The sequence below is a fragment of the Abrus precatorius genome, unplaced genomic scaffold, assembly GCF_003935025.1.
Source record: "Abrus precatorius isolate BTA unplaced genomic scaffold, Abrus_2018 Scaffold10, whole genome shotgun sequence".
Taxonomy (NCBI): domain Eukaryota; kingdom Viridiplantae; phylum Streptophyta; class Magnoliopsida; order Fabales; family Fabaceae; genus Abrus; species Abrus precatorius.
In genome coordinates this window covers 9,949,828-9,967,672 of record NW_020874292.1, presented here as the reverse complement: position 1 = coordinate 9,967,672, position 17,845 = coordinate 9,949,828, and the positions used below count along the sequence as shown (strand labels likewise).

At 32.2% G+C, this 17,845-nt stretch overlaps 1 protein-coding gene and 1 pseudogene across 1 annotated transcript; one reads left to right on the top strand and one right to left on the bottom strand.

The window, feature by feature from the left end:
• Nucleotides 1-587: 587 nt before the first annotated feature.
• LOC113852932 lies at nucleotides 588-2,169 on the bottom strand (annotated as a pseudogene).
• A 10,211-nt stretch (nucleotides 2,170-12,380) lies between these two features.
• LOC113847401 (iron-sulfur cluster assembly protein 1-like) lies at nucleotides 12,381-15,079 on the top strand. The gene is made up of 3 exons (XM_027476497.1): nucleotides 12,381-12,721; nucleotides 13,377-13,431; nucleotides 14,056-15,079. Exons 1-3 carry the CDS (start codon nucleotides 12,418-12,420, stop codon nucleotides 14,195-14,197), a joined length of 501 nt encoding a protein of 166 aa, XP_027332298.1. The 5' UTR covers nucleotides 12,381-12,417; the 3' UTR covers nucleotides 14,198-15,079.
• The last annotated feature ends 2,766 nt before the right edge of the window (nucleotides 15,080-17,845 follow it).

Below are 17,845 nucleotides of genomic sequence, written 5' to 3'. Positions count from 1 at the left end.
ACCGCTCTCTTTAGTGACTTCTGAGAGTGGTTCAATATTAACTGCTCTTCAAGTTCACTTCTGAGAGCGGTTATTATTTGAACCTCTCTCAGATCTAGAACCACTCTTCAAAGTTAAGAAAAATTTTGTAATATTTTAATAAAACTGACATAAAACCTTTTTTTATAGCATATCTGGTATTATACAGTATTTAGAACCAATTCAAACAGAATTCAGAACCAATTGAAACAAAATATAATTCTCAAACATAGTTTGATATAGCAGAATTTCAGAGCTATTTGCACATTGTATTATTGAATTACAACTCACATGTACAAATTACAATCAAATCATAGTCTCATATTTACACATTTTTCCTAGGGTTGAAAGAAAATTGTCTAAATATAGTAGAAACTCTTTAAATTAATACTTGATAAATTAATAAACTCTCTAAAATAATAAATTTATCCGGTCCCGACTTAGGCCAATATAAAAAATTGAAAAACTCGATAAAATAATAAGATAATAATTTTTTGGGAGATCCCTTTATAATTTTCGGTCCCAAGAAAATCATAAATTAATAATTCATACAAACTGAAAAAAATATATTACACTTTATTGAAATATGATTCAATAGTTGTCTATTTTCCTTTAAAGTTCAAGTCTATTTGGAGCTCATCTCTAACTTTTCTTATTGCATCCAATAGCTCAGGTGTTGTATTTTTGTATTGTATCATAAAGTTGTGAAGAGTGTTCGACGCCATAAGTGCTTCCTTTCGCGTAACAGACTCCAAAGACATTGTATCATCTTCGTCGTCATCCTCTGCATTGTTCTCAATGATAGTACCCACAATATCTTCTAAACTCTGAACCTCCGAACATGCTTCATTTTCACCTGGGTAGTTCATTAGATTGTCGATATCCATCTTATTACGATAGCCACATTAATTGATCATAGTCTCGAGGTCTTGAGTTTCTTCATCAAAAGTGGATTCATCCAAATTTCTTGCAACGTCACTATCTGAACGAATTTTACAGTGTCGGAAGCAATTCGCTATTGTTTCTTTTCGAACACATCTATCGTCCAAGCTGGGATTGCCAAATTGATAGCATCATGGACATTTATCTTCCCTGGATCAGATTGTCCCACCTCATAACCTTCCAATATTTTGCGGTAAAACCTTCTATGGTAATGTATCTTGAAAGCTCTTATTATCCCAGCATCGCAAGGTTGAATCTTTGATGTCATGTTGGGTGGCAAGAAGAACAACTCAACGTTTCTTAGCCCTTCAATATTTCTTGGATGTGCTGGACAATTATCCACCACAAGTAGAACTCTTCTACCATGCATCATTTGGTCAAATGAACAAACATATTCATTAAAAACCCCACTAGTCATCCATACTTTTTTGTTAGCTCGATACTGACAATTCAAGCTATTCATGTTGACATTCTTGAAGCAACGAGGCTTTGCATATTTCCCAATAATCCATAGAGGGATTTTTTCAGAGCCATCTTCATTGCAACAAATAACTATCGTCAGCCTTTCTTTAACTTGTTTTCTTCCTTCAAGTTGTTTTGTTGCCAGTGAATGATCAGCTTGTAGCCTATAAAACAACCCAGTTTCATCCATATTGAAAACATCTTTCATAGGGAACTGATCAATTTTCTCCCGAATCGATACCAATTTCTGTTCCATGTCTTGTATATCAACAGACCCACTCTCGCCAAAATGACGAAATAACTTTATGCCATGTCGGTGCTTGAATTTCCCAAGCCATCCTATAGAGAAGTTAAAATATGAATCATCATGAGGGTAGACGAGTTTCATTGTATCTCTTGCCTTCTGCAAAATTAATTCTCCTGTGATATTCACACGTTTTTTATGTTGGAGAAACCACTCATAAACAACCTTCTCCATGTCAAGATATTTTGCTGGTTTGTGTCTTTTGATCTCTGCTCTTCCCTTTTCTATTTTAGCAGAGAGATAGTCATCTGACCACTTAAGTGTGTTTGATATTGTTCCTTGACTAACTTTCAACTGAAATTTTTCCTCAAGCCATCTCTGCAAGTCTTTTTGTGTGCTTGCAGGATTATCTCTCTTATACTCACACAACTCCTTACGTATTTGATCTGACATAGTTGATTTTGCAACACCTTTTAGATGAGAAGCCATCTTGTGAGATATGGTTTGAATACTCTAACACATTCATGTAATTTATATATGCCAAACTTGCTTAAGAATACATTGAACACATTTGTTCCTCTTGTTTACATTTACTGTACTTCAAAAGTCATTATTGATTTCCAATGCATATGTAGTGCAGTTACTAATTTACTGTACGTTGAGTCCCAAGGTTCGCTGCAACGTAATTCTAAGAGGCATAGATTAATTTGCCTTTTTGTTTGGTATGTACAGTATAATTACTTAAAAACTCTTTAAATTAATAATTATTAATTTATCGATAAATTAATAACTCTCTAAATTAATAAATTTCTCTTGTCCTGACATTATTAATTTAAAGAGTTTCTACTGTATTGTAAAAGAACACTAATAATCTATTGTGCTTAATGTGTTCTTTAAATATCTATGGTACAGATATGCACACCACTCCTTTTGAAATTGATAAATTTTGTTGTCAGGAAAAGTTGAAATCTGCACCTCTAGAAAGTATTGAAATACAAGGACAGGGAAAACAAAGCTTATTTAATTAAGTGAAGTAATAAGCATATGGCAAACGAATTTGAAAGTGTAAGATTATTACATTTATTGGGATTACAGTTTGTCCATGGTGCAAAGCATCCCCAATGAATAGACACACATAATATTCACAGTCGTCATTATTTGTTTGGTTGGGACACTGTGGAAGATAAAAGTCAAATAAAACAGCATTAACTATGAATGATATACAGTGCAATTATGATTTAGCTGAAAATTAAAAACATGAGATATGATATAGTCTTACCTATACAGTGACCTACTTTGTTTGACTCATCTTTGTACTAGAGGGTTGCACTCCCCTCTCTGCTCGATACGTGACAAGAGCACTAAGAGTCGTACGTGAACCAAAGAAATTAGATACATTCGAACCACTTAAAATTAATCATTGTGTATTGACATAAATGAATGCTTACTTATTAAATAGGTTTTGCATGTGTGTTCTGATCTTCAGCTGCTTGTGTAGAGGGTCTATGTAATAGATAGTCTCGTCAACAGTATTGATGGCAACCAAGACCCAATGTTGCCTACCACGAGCATAAATATCATTTTAGGATTACTAAGTTATATGCTAAATTATAAAACATAAAACAGAGTCTCAATGAGATCAATTGACTTACCCAACATTATAAGGTGCAAAAATCAAGTGATTTTCACCCATATGACGCTTCAACATTTCAGCTATATGTTGATGTGGGTTCGGATTGAGTGCTTCATCCATTTCATACGAAGATATAAATGAGAATCTATTTGCCATTGTCTCATGCAAATAAGCTTCACACAAATATCTTGTTTTGCACAAGTAGAATTGAACATTAGTGGTATGAATGAGGCGTTAAAAGTTATAAATTGACTACATAATTTGAAATTTAATGTACCGTATGTAAAGGTTAATGCTAGAAGCACTCAACCAATGTCGACATATGACCTCTATGATGTTTTCCTTCCCCACAATGTCACAAAACTCTTTACCCTAGTGCTCACTTGTCAGTTGAAATGTAGCTATATCAATGGCTTGATCACTTCTCAAAAACAGCTTCATCATATCCAAGCATGGAGCACCTTGGGCTTCTGCCAACTTAAGAATCTCCGATGGCACACAACCAGTGCTACCTTTATTGGATGGACCAGCAATGGACTCTTTTGAGTAGCCTATCTCTTTCCCTAACCCTTTACCTGATGAAGAGGCAACCTAAAAAGAACAAACCCTTTTAATTGTAACATCTAGCAACAGGAATTATAAACAAACCCTTTTAATGATTAGGGACAATGGCCAAGCAACATAAGTACCATCTCTCAGGGAATACAAGTTTGCTTCTTCATTTGGGACAGGCAGTGCAGAGTCCTCCTCATGTCATTGCACTACCTCTATAGAAACCTTACCATGCTCTGGAGAAAGAGCCATATTATGTAAGGAGTCCCCAGCCACTATATGATATACTCTACCTCTTGCAACCAGGCGAAAAGGTTTGTTCAAGTATAGCATATAGTCATGTTCACCCTACAAATGAAAGTTTGTTATATTACGCAATAATTAAATCAAAAGTATTAAACATTACCAAGTAAATGATGATTTACTGTAGCATCAATACCTCTGGAATCTCAACAGATGCAATTGATGTGCAATTGCCTCTATGACTGGTAGAAGGTGCATCTATAGGTGTTTGGGGACCAATATCTGCCATCGGTTGCATTTGAGGAGCCATATTGAAAGGGGGTGGCATACATGGTGGTGGGGACTGAGTAGGGTTAAATGGCATCTGACCTGACATGAATGGGGGTAGTCCCTGATCCCTTGTCAACTGTGTCACTACATTGGTCAAATGTGCTACCCAATGCTTCATGTTTTGCCACTCGGAAGATGAAGGATGTGGACATGAACCTGGCCCAACTGCAGATTTTTGGGTCACCCAAAACCTACAGCCCGAATGCGACCTGGATGCTCTCTTACACCAAGTGCTTGAGAGAGTATGTCATTTCAAACTGTTGATTTAGTCTCCACGTCTGGAGTGACCTGTGAAAGGGTTTCCTACAATAAAGATAACAATTAACCATTAGGTCATTGTAGGAGAATTCAAAATTAAACTTAACATATTTGAAAATACTAACACATTTATATTTACTAATTACAAATTCATTGACCATTTTTTTAACTCCTTCATCATCAATGCTACCTTCTTTATTTACCCTAGCAGCTTTCCAAAAGACATGTCGAGGTACTGAGGTCAAATCAGACCCAGATGTAGCAATCTACACAAAATTAAACCCATTAAAATCCCTCGTTAATAGGTTTAACATAAGACAACACATTAGCATCACATAAATACATAAGACACAAATAAACATACCAAGTCTTACTCTAACTGAGCATATCCCTTAGCTGACCTCCTGTATCTGTATGACATTCCTTTTGCCCTTTTTGTATTAGCCTCACTTTCTTTCTGAAATTAGGCATTCAGAAATGTACCAAATCAATACAAATTGTGATTGTGACAGTAATTTGAAGTAATAATGTGTGACATGGTACCTTGAAAGTCTCTGTGCAGCTTTGGTTGACAAAGTCCACCCAGTGATTAGTGACTGTGATGAATCTCTAATACTTCTCCGGAGGATGGGGAACACAATTTCCATCTTTGTCACAAATATGTTTTCTCAAACGTGTCCGAAATGCACGAAGGTCCCGTCCAGCTAAAGACAGAACAAAATCTTTGTGAACAGGAGCCACGTCAAAAGTTTGCTACATTGGAAACAAAAAACAATATCAGATATGCCCTCTTCGGTAAACCAATATGCAATAACTGAAACGATTCATCTTGTGTACCTCAACTTGCTCCCAAATGTGGTCTTTAACATTTTTAGGGACATTTGTCCAATCAGAATAACTGATTGGCACTGTACTCCTAGTAACAAAGCCAATAAAATGTGCAAACTTTGATCTGTTAGGGTCTATCAGTTGACCCTTTCCATTCCAGCCAACCTATATGCAAATATAAACCATAAAGTCAAATTAGTGTTTGATGATATTAGCATAAAATATTACTACAATATCATTACAAAATTCATTGATGGTGACAATTTACCTGTAGCTTTTGTCCTAACTTTCTTGATTTGCTAATGGACTTAAGTTTGGTAATCCCTCTACCCTTTTTCTTATTTGCCCCAGCGGAGTGATGAGGGGGACTCCCGTCCATGTTATCTGAAGAAGTCATCTCTGTAACAAAAAAGGTAAAGGTTAGGTATAATTTATTACATTCAGGGATAAAGTAAAATAATAAAAACAAAATATAATCAATTCAAATAAAATAATAGATGCACCTTTTTCTTCTTTTAGGAGCCTTACTAAGTTTCATATGACCTTTTATTGAATGAAATGACGGATTTAACCAAATGCCCTCTTCATGATCATGTCTTGCATAAATATCCTCGTCATTTGTTAATGTATCTGCAAATGACATGTGTTCAACACTCCTCAAAGGATCGTCCTCGACATTAACTTTTTCTTTTGTTAATTCTCCATCGGTGAAAGCATTTATTTTATTAAACGTTAGCACAATTGACCATGACTTGTCTACAGGATCTACGATGTAGAACACCTGTCAAGCCTGTGATGCAAGGATAAACGAATCATCTTGGCAACTGACCTTTTTAAAATCCACCCTTATAAAGCCCATATTGTCAATGCAAACACCACTGTTGTTGTCTACCCACTTGCATCCAAAGATTGCTACACGAAAATTAGTGTAATCCAACTCCCATATATGTTCAATGAATCCAAAGTATGACATATTTGCATATATTGGATTTTTATCCTTTGCACTGGAGATATGCAATGATTCAGCAACCAGAGTGACCCCACTATTCTGCATTATGCTTTGGTCGTCATGCTGTTTTGTATAAAATGTGAACCCATTTACTAAGTACGAAGTGTATAAGAAGGCATCAATACAAGGACCTTTTGACAACCATCGAATCAATTCTGAAACCGATGTGTTCCTCTGTTTCAACTGTTCACCAATATGTTCTTGTAGCCATCCAATGAATCGCACATTATGTTATTTTGTTATCCAATTCTCACCTCTGGTAGGATTTCTATGCTTCAGTGTCTCTTTGCGCAAGCTTATATATGATTCAATTTTAGGGGTGTTTTGTAATACATACAAATGTGCTTGTTCCCATTGCAGTTTAGGGACCTCTATTTGTTGACAACCACTGCTACCTTCCCCTAAAGTCCTTCCATTGTGACGTGATTTTTGAATGCCACATGATTCAACATTTGACAGATATTCAGAACAAAATTCCACTGCTTCTTCCACTAAATATCGTTCAGCAATACAACCCTCTGGTCTGCTTCTATTCTTAACATACCCTTTTAAAATCTTCATATATCTTTCAACGGGATACATCCATCGCATATATGCAGGGCCACACAATTTTGTCTCTTCAATCAAGTGAATAGTCAAATGAACCATGATATCAAAGAATGACGATAAAAAATACAATTCCAGCTCACATAAAGTTTTAGCTATTTGGTTTTGCAAACTTGGTAACCTCCCAGGATCAATCACTTTGCTACATATTGCCTTGAAAAAGAAACACAACTTCGTGATTGTCATGCGAACCTTTTTGGATAGAATAGACCGTATAGCAACAGGAATTAAATTCTCTATTAATATATGGCAATCATGAGACTTCAATCCTTTTAACTTTAGGTCCTTAAGTGATATAAGACTTTTAATGTTTGATGAATATCCCTCTGGAACCTTGACTGAATAAAGAGTCTCACATAAAGCACGTTTCTCATTTCTAGACAGGGTACATGCTGTTGGAGGTAAAAATGTCCGCTTTCCCTTCTTCATTGGAGCCAAATCGGATCGTATTCCCAACTTCACCAAGTCAAGTCTTGCATTGATGTCATCTTTCTTCTTTCCCACGATGTTTAATAATGTACCAATCACACTTTCACAAACATTTTTTTCAACATGCATAACATCAACAAAATGTCTTACGTATAAAGATTTCCAATACGGTAACTGAAAGAAAATTGACATCTTCTTCCAACCTGCGGTTGGAATTTGTTTGGCAAAAGGTTTTCCAAATGTTGTTCTTATGTGTTTAATCTCATAAAAAATTTCTGATCTACTCTTCAAATAAGGACATCGTCGTATTTCGCAACTTTCATTAAAAGCTTTTTTCATTTTTCTAAAAAGATAATTTTTTGACAACCACCTACAATGCCCCATGAAAACATTTTTGTGACAATGGTCTAGTCTTATATAATCTATTTTTTCCTAACATATTGGACATGCACATTGACCTTTGATGTTGTAACCAGAAAGATTTTCATATGCAGGAAAGTTATTAATTGTTCCATACAACATTACCTTCACAGTGAAATTTTCATCTCTAAATCCGTCATATACTTCTATGCCATTATCCCACAACAACTTCAAATCTTCAATTAAAGGAGACAAGTATACATCAATGTCATTTCTAAGTTGTTTAGGACCAGAGATTAACAACGAAAGCATCATATATTTTCGCTTCATGCAAAGCCATGGAGGTAAGTTATACATTATTAAGATCACAGGCCATGTACTATGGGTGCTACTTTGCATGCCATGTGGATTCATTCCATTGGTTGCTAATGCAAAACGTATATTCCTTGTTTCAGTTGCAAACTCTTCATGGTCATCGTCAATTTTTTCCACTGCGGAGAATCTGCTGGATCCCTAAGCTTTCCATCTCTAATTCGGCCTTTAGCATGCCAAGTCATCTGCTTTGCATTATCAGCACTGCGAAAAAGACGTTTTAACCTCAGTATTAGTGGAAAATACCACACAACCTTTGCAGGTGTTGTGTTTTTCTTTAGGTATCGTGATACATTACACTTTGGACATCTCTTTAGTGATGCATACTCATTTCAGAACAAAATGCAGTCATTAGGACAATCCAATGGAAGCAAGTACTTGTTTAGCCTCATATGTTCTCTTCGGTAGAGCATTATCCTCCGGCAACATCTCATGTAATAAACTTAGCAGCTCTATGAAGCTCTTATCAGTCCATCCATTCGACGCTTTTAAGTTATAAAGCTTTAAAACAGAACTCAATCTTGTGAACTTTGTGCATCCATTATACAATGGTGTTTCTGCATCATCTTTCAGCCTCTCAAACATTTTTGGACAATCTCTATGATCTTCTTCAACAACATTTGGAATTTGTTCAGCATGATCACTCTTATTTATTCTAAATGTCTCTGAGTAATTGACACTTGATTCCATGTTAGTTGATGTATTTCCACCCTGTATCTCACCGTGTTTTGTCCAACAAGCATATTTTCATCTATCCCATTGCACATTAGATGTTCTTCCAATTCTTCCGCATTTACTTGTAACATATTCAAACAACACCAACAAGGACAGGGAATAAGGTTGACATCAGTTGCATTCTTAATCGCAAATCTAATAAACTCGTTGACTCTGTCTTCGTATTCTTCACTTAAACGATCAGCTACTATCTAACTTTGATCCATATTTGCTACAACTATGGTTACGATCATTATAAATGTGAATGTCTTATTAACTCTCACATGGTAGGGCCCTATCCCATTTGAGAACAAACTTTTTCCAACCATAGTTAACAAATGCTACTTAAATGTTGTATATTTTACTTGACAAAATTTGGGCAACATTTCGCATTAGTCTCTTAGTACACAGCTTGAAATATGAGATGATTTACCTCAATCAAGCATGCACCAAGAGACAATGAGAAATGTTTCAAACTTAAATTTTGTTAAGTATTAAATACAACATTATGAGAAGCAAATGCTAACAAATTAATAAATAAGTTTGTTCACAAACTGTCCAATTTGGACAATTTGAGATTCAAAATAATAATTTATTAAAACATTATTTTCAATCTCAAACGGAAAAACTATAGTTTCACTCAATTTTACAATAGTAAATCATAACCTACAAAGTTTCATCACTAACAATAATCATGCATTCATCACATTCTACAATACAACATCAAATTCATTCATATACAGAGGAAATATACATTTTGGGGGCAAAACAAACAAGAATATCAAAATTTTTAAATGCCTAATATCATAGGTTAACAAACACAACAACATGCTCTTCCATTATAACTAACCACCTGTGTCCCAATATCATGTTCAACAAATCCTAAAAAACAATTCCAACAACATTTTAGAGGTTAACAAACTAAGATTCAACCTGCCCATATCAACTTTTACAAAAAGTCAAGTCATTTCATGCTCATTTGTTCACGCGACAGCAATGATCAACATGTAAACAATATTTTGTTCATACAAATTATAAACACAACAACATGCACTAACATGGAATTAAGAAACAAGTGCAAATTTGTCGCAGTTCAGCAGGAGACCATAAATGGAGGAGACATTGTCACTGTTTAACGTCAAAAACAGAGATACGTATCAGTGAACAGAGAGAATGAGAGACTGCAAATGTCCAAAAATGGCCAGAAAACAAAGAAAAGATTATGAATATACCTTCAATGTGCGATTACGATGTCAGGTGTGCTTCTTCCTCTGCAAAAAAATTCTCAAAGAACACTGAAACACAGAGAATTTTGAAGTACAGGCTTGGCGAAGCGACAGGGATAACTCAGTTAGGGTTTTAAAAATACAACTTCAGCTGTTCATATTGAACCGCTCTCTAAAATAGATTTCTTAGAGTGGTTATTTTACAACCGCTCTAAGAAGTCTATTTTAGAGAACAGTTCCATATGAATCGCTCTCAAATGTCCATTTTAGAGAGCGATTCCATATGAATTGCTCTGAAATGTCAATATTAGAGAGCAGTTTCAGTTGAACCGCTCTAACATGAACTGCTCTTAGATGTCCATTTTAGAGAACGGTTCCATATAAATCGCTCTGAAATGTCAATATTAGAGAGCAGTTTCAGTTGAACTGCTCTCACAAGTTCATGTTAGAGAGCGGTTTCGTTTGAACCGTTGTCATAAGTACATATTAGACAATGGTTCTGTCGGAACCGCTCTCTTAGATTTATATACAAAGCGGTTATTACTAATCGCTATCTAATTTGGTGCTCGAAAAGCCAATTTCTAACTTAGTGATATTTTTGCACATTACACAAAAAAAAAATTATGACTGTAAAGAAATATGTAAAATTGTTTTATTGGTGTATTTTTGGCATAGTGACTAATGTGTTACTTAATCTTTTATATTTTAAATTTTCTAACATATTTTTATATAATTTTATAGCTGCTTTTTAATATTTTTTAGAAAAATCTATAAAAATAAAAATCAGTTTAGTAAAATACAAAATTCATAGTATATATATGTTAAATAGAAAAAGTAAAAATACATTAATATAATAATCAACTTCATAAAAATTTTGTTTATTTTGATAATATTTTATATAATTAAAAATTATTCACTGTAATGTTACATGGTCTTTTGTCATATATTTATATTTATCAGTTTATTTATGTTTTATTAAATTTTTATTGATTTCATTTATATGTTACGTTATTTTTTCTCTAATTTTTTTAACTTATTTCATTATAATTTTTATTTTTAAAATATTTTAGAAAAGGCTATAAAAAACACAATATAATAAAGTATAAAATTATTATTATATATAGTAAATAGGGAAAATAAACCTTAACTTAATACTCAACATAGAAAATTTGATATTTCATTTGATTAAAATAAAAGTTATTATGAATTTGAATATGAGAAAATAATAAAGATTATTTACCTTCAGGAAATTTTAATTTTTTTATTTGAGATTGATATTGTAAGAAAATTATTAGATTTGACATTTTTATATTTGATATTAATTTAATATTCTAAATATTTATGATATTAAATTCTTCAAACGTTGAAAGGTGTAAACCCAATTTTTATTTCTGATTATAACTTACTAAAATAATTTATTTAATATCATTTTAAAGACTTGTTTAATATTATAAATTTTCTTATACCCAAATTAATATGAATAAACATTTTAAAAACTAATTAGAAAAATTAAATTTAAATACTTAATTAATATTTTTTATATTTTATAATGTAATTTATTATAATTATCTGTTAAAATATAATTTAATTTAAACATTTTTAACAATATTATTATTTTTAAATTATCAATAATATTAAAATAAAAAGATTACATATTTTATAAATTTGTCCACCTTACAGGTACAAAATCTAATTTTAATATTATATAGTGCTCAAAATTATATTATATTATATTCTTAATTAAGATATGTTTGAGGGAGAAATGTTTAGACGAAAGAAAAAAAGATGACATATTTTTTAATTTTAAATTAAAAATTATATATAATTTATAGTAACAAATATATTAAATTTTTATTTTTATTTTAAAACAATAATTAATTTTAAATATATTTATTTAAAATATAAATTTTTTCTTCCTCACTTTCCCTATTTTAAAATTCCCTTTTTCAAACAACCGCTTGTTGGAGGGTACAAATGCAATGCAATTATTCTGTTTTTGGTTAAGAAATGCAATTTTCCAAACATATCTATTTGAGGCCATATTGGGCCCAATAGAAACCAGCTAATATGGGTTCTATATTGTTCGTGGATTTAGAAGAATCTCCGCCTGCCACGTAACAACTCAAACACCGCCTTAAAGGGAATCCTATTTATTTTCTTTCTAACCATCAATCAACCACACAAAAACAAAATGCTGAAAATCGCCGCAAGCGCAAAACGACTTGTGGGAACGGCGTCGTTTAAGTCGCCACCGTTGGGTGTTAGGGTTCTGCCGCGGCTCTACCACGAGAGGGTGGTTGACCACTACAACAACCCCCGCAACGTTGGATCCTTCGACAAGAACGACGAGGACATTGGAACGGGTCTTGTCGGGGCACCCGCATGTGGCGACGTTATGAAACTCCAAATTAAGGTCGATGAGAGCACTGGAAAAATCGTCGATGCTCGCTTTAAAACCTTCGGTTGTGGATCAGCCATCGCTTCTTCCTCCGTTGGTATGTTTTTTATTTATTGGTTTTGTTATGCTCCTTTAAGCATTTATAAATAATTTTTTTAAAAAAAATGGTACATAATTATTATATTGAAGTGAAGTTATAAAAATATAATAAATATTTTTTAATAAATTTTTATTATTATTAGCAGCGGATCTTAAGATAATAATACTTTTTATTTATTTATTTGTGAGAAGGAAGAGAGGAATGGGATGTGTAGGGTAACATCTAATAAGTAGAGTTTATGGACTTCGTGGTGTTTGAATTTTTAATTCTTTAATTTTTCTTAGTGCCCTTAAAAGTTTAAAGTTGTGGAGAATTAATTTTGATGAAATTGATCTTGAGCCGTCAAATCTGTGATTAGATACCTTCATAAATTAAGCTCAACCGCACTATTTCTTTTATTGAAACTTGTGTTTCTCATCAGAAAGTGCGAGAATTGGTTTTGTAACTTTAAAGCAAACAAATCCTAAATGTTTTCTTCTTTTCGTGGTTGCAATTCTGGAATTTTCTATTGTTGAGGAAACATTTGGTTATGAGGTCTGGCTGCATAAACTTGAAGATTTTGCAGAAGAAAAACGAAAATGGTTGATATTTTGTGGATATCTCATTAGCTCACACAATTGATGTTTCTAATATGTAGCATCTCTCTTTTCAGCTACTGAATGGGTTAAGGGGAAGCGAATGGAGGAAGTTTTATCCATTAAAAACACGTAAGTATTTCCCTCGGAATTCTTGAAAACATTTGTTGCAATCATGTGTTATATTCTAGCAATGGCTTGTGTGTTATGTGATTTGTTATCTTCTCCGGACCTTTAGTTCGCTGCACGGTAATTATTCACTTGGGAATTATGGATTTTAGCTGTAGGATGGATAAATTCTGTGTTTTAGGAAGCTTATTTTATTTTATTTTCCTCTGTGAAGCTGTGTCAAAATTTAGGCCCTGCTCTCTATATTTCGTCACCTTCAGTTTTGATGGCTGAAATTGTAGTAGTGTCAGATGAATTCCGTGGAAAAGTTGGGTTTTTGTCTGTTAAGTGGTTAATGTTGGTTGTTTTGATGGTTAATGTTGGAAAGATGTGTTGGTGTTCTTCCGCATATATACTATTGTTCTCATCATCTCTTTGGATGAGTATGAGCTGATAAGCTGAGGAATCAAATGCCTGCTTAAGAATATTTACATATTTTTATTTTGTTGTATACCTTCTGGTTGCTAGATAAATGCACCATCTCTAGGAGTTCTCTCTTGCTAGACTCTAGCTTTGGTTATGCTTCCATGATTAATCATTTTCATTTCGTATTAGTCGTCGAAGTGACTTATAATTAATCTCCTGCAGCGAAATTGCAAAGCATCTTTCACTTCCTCCAGTCAAGCTTCACTGCAGCATGCTTGCTGAGGATGCTATAAAAGCAGCTGTTAAAGATTATGAAGCTAAGCGTGCCACTGCAACTGCTGGTGATCAGGCAACAACAGCTTGATTTCCATTTCTAGAATGATGATGAAAACGACCGTCAGTGTGGAATTTTTTACGGCGTTAACGAGCTAATGTACATTGTTGGAACATCTTGAGGTCAGACTTCTCTTGGTTGGAGCTAGTCAACCTTATTAAATTATCATAATGTAAAGTAAATACCTGTGTTGCTGGCTGCAGTTTGTTATTATCTGCATGATTTATAGGATCAAATCATGTTTTTATTAAACGATGTAAACAATGCAATAAAGATACGATATTTACGGTTGGAAAACCACGGCTTCATCCAGCCTTACTGCAGATATTTACACAATTTTGTTTTGGATCTTGTGTTTGTATGTCATTCAACCTTGTACGCTTCTCTGACTGTGAAAATACGGATGCCACTGCAAAATGGGAAATGCATCCTTGACTTGAACAATTTAGACATTTGATGGTGTTTGAGCGTTGGGAGCTTATAAACAGGAATAAGAACATAATCGTATCAAGAACCTTGATGAAATTGTTTAGGGCTTAACACTACAACAAATGATCAATGCGACATCAGGATTGAAAAAATATCAATGTTTAAGAGTCCTTTATTCAACTAGCAGTAATTGGTTAAAACTTGTAAATTGTGGTATAAGCATACCATGATTAGCAGTAATAGACCCTTGATCCTATGGTTCTTGGTTGTTTGCAAAACCTTGTAAATTGGTTATATTAGCTGAAGTCTTGTAATCTTTTTCTGTGGTAGGTCTTTTCATTATCGACAACTTTTGTTGCTCCTGAGATTATGTATCATCTGAACAGAAAGTAGGAATGAAGGTTTTTTAAAAAAAATAAAAAATAGCTTTAAAAGTTGATACGGATGAAGATTGTGGTTGCAATAACAGGATTTTCGTTAAAGATCATATGTTGTGCGCTTTTACTGGAAGGAAGATAGATTTCTTTATTTATGCAGTGTTCTTCTAGTGTTTTCTATTGTATAGATGTTATTAGAGATCGTTCTGGCTAACGTTTGAGGGTTTTGTGATGGAGACTTCTGTGCTGAATAGTTTTTTTGCATATAACTGAAAGGAAAAATGACAAAAAAGAAAACACAAAATTTAGTAAAGAACAATCATAAGCTCATTTGCAAAAAAATTTAAAACTTTGTTATGTATATTTTGTTCGATTGAAAATCCTAAAGAATAAATTTCCTGCAAATAAAACATTACGCAGAAAAAAAAAAACAAACTTAGTTAATTGTAAAAGAATCTTTTTCATGCAAGAATTGCAAAGGATTCTCAGCAAAAATTGTGGAACAATTTCTTTGCTAGGAATATCGCACATGAACTATTTTTAATATTGATGATATTCTCCTGCTCCGCAGATCTTAGAAAAATAAAAATAAAAATGAGATATGCAATGGTGAACAGAAGGGACAAAAAAATGAAGGCGGCAAAAATAGAATGTCTCGTGTCTTTTAGTTAAAGTTGTGAAAAACTTTAGTAATATAAAAAAGGTTAAATTAATAAATTGGTCTATCAATTTTTAATTTTTTTAATTGAGTAATCTAATTTTTTTTAATTGAAATAATTTAACTTATAAAAATAATTCAAATCAGTTAGTCTAAAAAAAACAACTTTAACTCCTTTAATAAATTATTTATTTTCTTTTTTCTAGTGAACTTTTGTGAAAATACAATAAATTTTGATAAATTTATTATATCTCTTTCTTTTAAACTTTCTCTTCTTACAATCCACGAATTCATAACTTACTTTTTGTCTTCCTTTAAATTTTGACAAAGACCAAATATCAATATCCGTTACTCTTCATCTTCTTATACAACTTTAAGGGCCAATAAAAAATTTCAACAGAAAAAATAGAATATATTTATTAAAATTCAAAGAAGTATATGAATGAAGGATAAAAGGGAAAATTTTTGAAGAAATTTAAAGGAGGGGAAACAAATTGTATAGAAGCATAGATGATAATAGATAAGATGATAAGGAATAAAATGCAAAGGAAAAAGAGAAAATAAAATATTTTTGCCGAGGCTTAGAGTAGGAGAAAAATGGGTTGTGGAGATGTGGGAGAGACAAAAGGAGGAAGAAAAATAAAAAAGAAGATTTTTGTCAAAATTCTAAGGAAGAAGAGAGGAATAAGTCAAGGAAAGATTGATAATGGGTAAGATAACGAAGAGAGAAAAGAAAATGAAACAACTAAAAATTTGTCAAAAATATTATATTTGTACTAGAGTTCATGAGGAAGAAGAAGAAAAAAATAATTTTTTTTTAAATGGAGTTAGGGCTGTTTGTTTTCTCTTTTTAAATATAATTTTAGTTTTTATAATTTAAAATTTAAAAACTTGTTTGTTAATTTGATTTTTAAAAACTATTATTAATTTTTTTTTCAATTTTTAAAATTAAAATCCAGAATAGTTTTCATGGTGTTTTTATTTTTAAATTTTGATTTCTCACCCTAAAACTTTCAAGACGAGGAAAATTCAATTTTCATTAATGGCACTTTTGTAAATTAAGTAAAAAAAAAGGCAAATAAATGTTGAGTTAGGACTCATGGCATCCTCACTCTCACAACATCCTCACGACTCTTAAACTATCATTCTTACAATATCATAGACATCTCTGAGCTCTTAAACTATCACCCTCACAACACTATCAATCCTCTCATGAGAATAATGAAGGAAGAACGAAGCATGGCATAAATTTAATAAGAATTTAGGTTTTTTCTTTTCTCATCTTAGATGTTATTTTTTATTTATAATTGGTCAAAATGTTCGTCCATAGAGTTATAGAACGCTCTCAGCACTCCACATAAATAGTTTTCCGTTATTTTAAGCAAGTATTAAAAGCATGTTTATTAAAAAACAAAAGCTGATAAGATAAGAATTTACATAATTGCCTAGCAAGTTTAGAAATGAGTCAATATTATTCTTTATTCAATGTATGTATGTAATACTTATTCATTATTTTAATTAGTTCTTTTTTTATTTTTTTATTTTATCTTGTTTTAATTTTTTATTTTGGATTATTGTTATAGAACTGCGTAAGTGCAATTGATAGTACTCATATGAGTGCATAGGTTCCTATTAGAAAATAAATTGCATGTAGAGATAAAAAGACAGTTATTACACAAATTGTTATGTGCTTGTGGTTTTAATATGATGTCTACATTTGTGTAGTCAAGATGGCAAGGAAGTGCACATGATTCAAAGGTGTTTTGGAAGCACTTATCAACCCAAATACAAATTTTCTATAGCCGTCCAAAGGTTAGTACTTATATTATAACTTAGTTATTTTTAATTGATAAAAAATATTTATAAATACATATTTTATGTGATGTATGTAAGTCTATCCTATCTTATTGATTGTGACTATCTATGTACAAGAGATTTTCTTCTTCCTTATATGGGGAATATAATATAACATCCTTATTATAATTTAAATAATAGCTCTTGACTATATATATATATATAGGATTTAAGTGAAAATTTTACAAGTTCTGAATGATTTTAAAAACTTTGTCTGTATAAAATTCTCATAAATTGATAAAACAACATATATACTGAGCTGGTGATACAAACAAAATAATTTTTAGTAAAATAAATTTCTAGCTAACATTGATATAAGTTAAAAGTTTAAAAAATTATATATTAATTATTACACATAAT

Coding starts and splice junctions, on each gene's coding strand:
- LOC113847401 (XM_027476497.1), top strand. CDS start 12,418: ATGCTGAAAATCGCCGCAAGCGCAAAACGACTTGTGGGAACGGCGTCG. Junction 12,722..13,376: donor CATCGCTTCTTCCTCCGTTG/GTATGTTTTTTA, acceptor CTCTCTTTTCAG/CTACTGAATGGGTTAAGGGG. Junction 13,432..14,055: donor GTTTTATCCATTAAAAACAC/GTAAGTATTTCC, acceptor AATCTCCTGCAG/CGAAATTGCAAAGCATCTTT.